At 26.4% G+C, this 6,462-nt stretch overlaps 1 protein-coding gene across 1 annotated transcript; it reads right to left on the minus strand.

The window, feature by feature from the left end:
- Positions 1-4,787: 4,787 nt before the first annotated feature.
- On the minus strand, positions 4,788-5,639 carry LOC126554530 (zinc finger MYM-type protein 1-like). The gene has a single exon (XM_050209594.1). The coding sequence runs from the start codon at positions 5,637-5,639 to the stop codon at positions 4,788-4,790; it is 852 nt and encodes a 283-aa protein (XP_050065551.1).
- Between the last annotated feature and the right edge of the window lie 823 nt (positions 5,640-6,462).

A 6,462-nucleotide genomic window follows, 5' to 3' on the forward strand; every position in this document is an offset into this window, starting at 1 on the left:
GCAGTCGGATCGTCAAATAATATTATTGTGACAGTTCACATTAGTATTTGGTAAAAATGTAGAATGTACCGATATTCGATAAAACTCCGATTAGATAAGGTCGACCGCCACGCGCCGATGCTATATAGATTGTATTAATGTAAGCATATGGGGCAATACGTTCTATTATTGTTAATTTTAGTATTTAGCTTAATTTTCATTATCTGTAAAATTATTATTTATTTTATTAGGTATAAATTGTATAAAAAGTTACATATTAGTTCGGTCCTGTGTGGCTGTGTATATTTTTAAGTATTGACTATTAAGTAGCTACTATATCGAACTCTGTAATTATAATAGTGTATGAACAAAAAAAAAAATATTATAGAGAGGAGGGCCTACCGGGATTTGCCCGGTATCCCGGTGGGCCTATCCGCCCCTGCTGAATATTATGCTCAGTAAAACAATTTGTGAATCAATGTTTTTAGAAACGTCACGAATCATATATTTTTTGAAATTGAGATGTTAGTAAAAACGTATGTACTATAATAGTCATAAAATGTGTTTTTGAGTGAAAAAACCGTCTTTATAGTTGTAGTATTATTAGTAGGTGTATGATATATTTTAATAAATACTTTTTCTTAAATTAATTTATTTTTCAAAAATATTTATATTATACAGTTTTTATCAATTATCCAAGAGTTTTAAATAATTGTCACATCATGACGCTTTTGCAATCATCGATTCGTGTATATATAATATATTATATTAGTACCTATGTCAAGAATTTCCTTATGTATGAGAATAATTTTTTTCCTTTATCGAGTTGTGTAATGTGTATGTACATTGTACATTTTATGAATACAGCAATTAATTAAAATTAATCGCTGAAGAAAAGTCCGTTTTAAAAAAAGTTTGATCTAAAATCTAAGCACATTATTTAGTTTCTAACAAAAAGTCGGAAAATACAAAATAATCTTTATAACTAATATTTATTTTTAAAATTTAAAAATGTCTGTACGTATGGGTACGTATTATATTATAGTCCAGCCAGCGATACTAGAAGCTTGACGGCCACGCTCCCGGTGGCCGTTTTTTACTAGGGGTACGAAGAATGCTTCATTTCGAAAAAAAGATCGCTCAGCTCTACAAGCAACCAAAATATTTAGAACTCTTGGTTTTTACGAAAACGCCCACCGGTAGCGTGACCGTCAAGCTTCTAGTTTCGCTGGTCGAACTATATCATATTTTTTTCTATTTTCTTATTCTTATTATTTCGTATAACTAAAAAAAATATAACGGAAATCTACTATAGTCAATTACCTATATATTATATTATATTACACATTTCTTAGATCGTATATGATCTAAGATATATCTATCGCTATGATATGTGGCTGTATGTCTACATGTAATCTACCATAAAATTATATTATGTACAAGGAATAATCAATATTACCACGATTATATATAAAAGAACAAACATTATACAGATCTAGATTCTAGATAAATACATGTATCTAGTTACCTATTAAAATTGATTAAAATGAATAATAAATTATATAATTATCTCGATTATTATAAATGAAAATTTAATAGAATAATTGTATTTTGACACTAAAAATGTATTCGGACTTTTTTCCATAGACTTTTTGACCTATTACCAATTAAAAAGTACTCATATACTATGATTTTGATGTTGAACAATAATAAATACCTATAATAGTTTAATATAAATAAAGCTCTTTAATTTAGATTCTGAAGGTATTTTGTTTCCATAAAATATTTAGTATTTGTTTATTGAATATTATTGTAATAATTATTTATATTAAACATTTAGATCAGTCAATTTTGCTGGGTAATTGAATGGATAATATTATTGTCATATACATGCGTTTAAATTTGCATATCAATAGGTTAGTGTAATCTTGGTTAAGTTACAAATCTGAAATAGAGGGATTGATAGTTGTCTAACAACTTATATTATATCATAATATGTATTATATCTATGTGTTTTCTATAAAAATAATTAAATTAAAAATATTTTTATACCGTTTAATGAAGTGATAATATATATTTGAAAGTAATGAACTTATATTAATTAAGTGAATTTATAACAATTACTCATAATACTAAAATATGATACTAGTTTTTATTAAAAACATAAGAACTTGTGTAGAATACAAAACAGTTTAGTTTTTTTGTCTTACTAAGTCATGTTAAAACAAAAAATATTAATACATTTTTTATCATAATCAAATAACAATAAATTACAAAATTACATTATTGATTTATTATTAATTAACTAAAATAACTAAATCAATATTCTAATTACTTTCCTGGTAATAAAATAACATCAATTTGTTTAAATAACGATTTATTCATAAGAAATGTAAACAAAACATAATTAATTTTAAAGTTTATTTTTCTATGTTCTTTTTACATATTTTACTTATTAGATAAGTAAGTAGGGAATATTATTTAATATTTTGATTTTATCTAATTTTTAAAATATTAGATATATTTATTATTTATCAAAAAAAAATACTTTGTTTAATAAAGAAGAATGAATAAATTTAGGAATTTGGTATAAATTCGTATAGCAACATGTAGTCAAAAATTTCAAGGTTGTGTCCTTACACTACTATAAGTGGTGCTACCAACATTCAAATGTTTTTATTATATATTTCTTTTTGGTAACATTCATAATTTTGTTTTAGATCATTATCGACTCTGCTTATATTATATGGATTTCTGTGATTGCGACTTGTGTTAAGGTAATTTTCAAATTAATTCTTTTATAATATTATATACTCTAATTATCAGCTAATTTTGTACTTTTTTTGGTTGACAGAGGTAGCTGTTGTTATTGTTGTTGTTATTATTTTTTTAATCTACTCATGTCTCATATTGATAAATTATTTATAATTATTTATAATTTACAATTATAGTTTTTTACAAATTATCATAAGTTTATGCTTCAATAATTTTCAAATGCTAAACTGAATATCAGAGGCGGATAGGCTAAATTAATGTTACCGGGAAATGTATTACCGTAAGGGCCCAATAAAAGTAAAAGAAATACATTTTTACCACGCACATATAATACATATTTTTTATATTTACAAATGTAATCATTAATCAATTTTTCATATGATAGTCAAAAGTTTAGAATAAATTCTATGCTATAATATTTTTAAATATACATTTTCATAATACCTATAATAACACTATAATAATATATATCAGAATTTATGAACTACAAAGCCTTAAATTTTAATACTTAATACTATTCAATACCGAAACACTTTTTTGAGGAGATCACTTTTGGTTGAAATTTTGTTTATTATATCATTATTATCAAGATCCATTAAAATGTCTTTTTCTACACTCATTAACATGAGTGTTTCAAGGTTCTGCTGACTTAAAATACTACGAATTGATGTTTTCACATGTTTTAATTTAGAAAAACTACGTTCACATGACACTTGGCTCACTGATAAAGTTAATAATAGTTTGTAAGCTAAATAAAGTCCTGGATATGCATTGGTATACAGATTATAGCGAACCAATACAAAAAAACAGCAAATGTGACACTTTTTGTCAGATGATTTACAACAAGAACTTTCTTGCGGTATGTTATCTAATATTGTTTCATCTATCAAATCATTGTTTTCATAATCTTCTTTATCAGAGCTATTATTTGATTTGGTGTTGTAATACTCTTCTGTCAAACTTTAACTCAATGTTTCCCATTTTAAAGCAAAATCCTGCAATTCTTGCTGTAAAGATTGTAAAGTTATATCATTATTAAATTTTTTTATTATACTAAATACTTTTTCTAAAGAATTTGGGGGTATTTGTTTTGAAATTTCTTTGAAATTTTGTGGATCTAAGCATGAAAAATCAGCGCTGAGTTGTCCGTGTTTTTCAAAACGGGTTCCCAAACTATTTATAATTGTATCAATCATTGAATTATAAACATTACATTCATAATTATAAATAAGATTAATGCTTTGTTCATCTTCAGATTCATAAGAGAATAAACGTTTTTTTTTACGTTGACGAACTTCTGGAAAACTATCTTCTACAGTTAAATTACTTTCAAGTAATTCTAATTTTATATTGGCCCTTTGGATGAATTCATCTGCCGCTTTTTGGTGGCGGAAAAATCTCGAGATATATCTTTAATACTACTTATTGTATTTGTTACCATCCTATGAGCTTGTAATAAATCTAGACCTCGCGTCTGCAAATATTTTGATAAATGTGTGGTGTATTTAAAGATACGTAAAAATGTTTGGGCTGTTAAAATAGTTTCGTATTTACAAAGAGATTCCAATAAACCTTTTGACTTGTAGCGTATATCTGATTTAATATTAGAATCTGTGTAAATCTCTTCTAGCGTTGTTATTAACTCAATATAAAGACTATTTTCTTGTTCATTAAAATGTCCAAATATTTTTGATAAAGCGATATCTTTTGCCCACCATCTAGTTTGTCCAATGGTACCAAGTCGTTTATTTGAACACTTTTCTAACCAAATATCCATTCTTTTGTATGATTCTCTAATAAATACAGCACAATTATTGAGTAAACCAAACAAAGATAATGCTTCTACTTTATTTTCAGTAACATCACAAATGACTAAGTTCAAGACGTGTGCATAGCACCAAATATGTAGTTGGGTAGCCCCCGTTTCACTGAGTTTTGCCGAAAACCCTCTATATTGCCCCTGCATATTAGCCGCTCCATCAGTTGAATTTCCCACGCAATTAATATATCAATATTTGCTGTTTTAAGAACATTCAGCAATAGTTCAACAAATGCTTCTCCAGTCGAAGATTTACATTACATTTTATCATAGCTAATAATCTTTCTTTTACACTAAATTTTGAAACGTATCTTATTATTATTGAGCATTGATCACTTATTGAAGTATCTTGGGTTGTATCCAGCTGAATTGAGTACATACCAGCCTCGATAACTTCTTTTGAAATATTAGATTTTATCATAGAAGAACAAGTATCCAATATATAACCTACAGTAGTCTTAGATAGAAACGTTAAGGTACCACCTCCTTGTTTAGAACCGGAATTATGACATAATTTACTTTTTTCAATTGAAGAGTCAACGTGTAATTTTAGAATAGGGTAATATTTGCTTAATAAAATAACCGTTTCAAGAAATGTGCCATGGTCTATTGTATGGTCATTTAGGGTATACGCAGCTTCATTGGAACTTGTTCTTCTATAACTAAGTCCACGTTTTCCTATCATTTTAATTATATCAATGATTCTTGTTAGTACCTGTCTCTTTTCATCTACTTGTTTTTTTCTCAAATTACAATGATCATATATAAGTAATTGATCAACCGAACTACTACTATTTTTCAAGAAGTAAGCATCTACACTATTACCATGTGTTTTACTTTTTTCATGCTCTTCAATACGTTGGTAAATATGTCGCCAATCATTTACGCCTACTGTAAATGTATTTTTGTCACACAAAGTTCCAAACGCTAGACATATACTACAAAATAAAGCTGAATGTTTGGAACTATAAGTTAACCAAATTCGTTTACTACCATCATAACGATAGAATGCTCTATTTGATGTAAAAGGAATGTCTCTATCTGGTTGATTTGGATGATACAACATAAAATTATGGTTCGGTTTTTTAAAATAGTCTATCTCATTAATTTCATTGATATTATTTATCGGTTTTTCAATAATATTATCCTTATTTGTTTTCAACACACTTTGTTCATTCTGACTAACATCATTTTTATTTAAAATTTCAATTTCTAATCCAATTGTTTGATGTTCAATAGGTAAAGGCAATTTTTTGATATTATTAACATTTTGTTCAATATTATCAGATGTTTCAGAAATTGTTGAAAATTTAAAAAAATTATTTATTTTCATACAAGTTTTTCCTTGTTCAATTAATTATTGTTTTTGTTTTTCTAGACGTTTTTCATGGCCACTTTTAAATTTTTTTATTTTTGGTTGTTGGTCATCCATATTATCTACTTGTTCGATCGAATAATATAAATTAATAAGTATAAAATAATTTAGTAAAATAATTTTAAAATATAAAATGGTTTAGAACGCACTACGCAGTCGGATCGTCAAATAATATTATTGTGACAGTTCACATTAGTATTTGGTAAAAATGTAGAATGTACCGATATTCGATAAAACTCCGATTAGATAAGGTCGACCGCCACGCGCCGATGCTATATAGATTGTATTAATGTAAGCATATGGGGCAATACGTTCTATTATTGTTAATTTTAGTATTTAGCTTAATTTTCATTATCTGTAAAATTATTATTTATTTTATTAGGTATAAATTGTATAAAAAGTTACATATTAGTTCGGTCCTGTGTGGCTGTGTATATTTTTAAGTATTGACTATTAAGTAGCTACTATATCGAACTCTGTAATTATAATAGTGTATGAACAAAAAAAAAAATAT

This window comes from Aphis gossypii, unplaced genomic scaffold (genome assembly GCF_020184175.1).
Source record: "Aphis gossypii isolate Hap1 unplaced genomic scaffold, ASM2018417v2 Contig00533, whole genome shotgun sequence".
In the NCBI taxonomy this organism is placed as follows: Eukaryota; Metazoa; Arthropoda; class Insecta; order Hemiptera; family Aphididae; genus Aphis; species Aphis gossypii.

Bases quoted from the DNA above. Each gene is read 5' to 3' on its own strand.
- LOC126554530 (XM_050209594.1), bottom strand. From the start codon at position 5,639: ATGTTGTATCATCCAAATCAACCAGATAGAGACATTCCTTTTACATCA.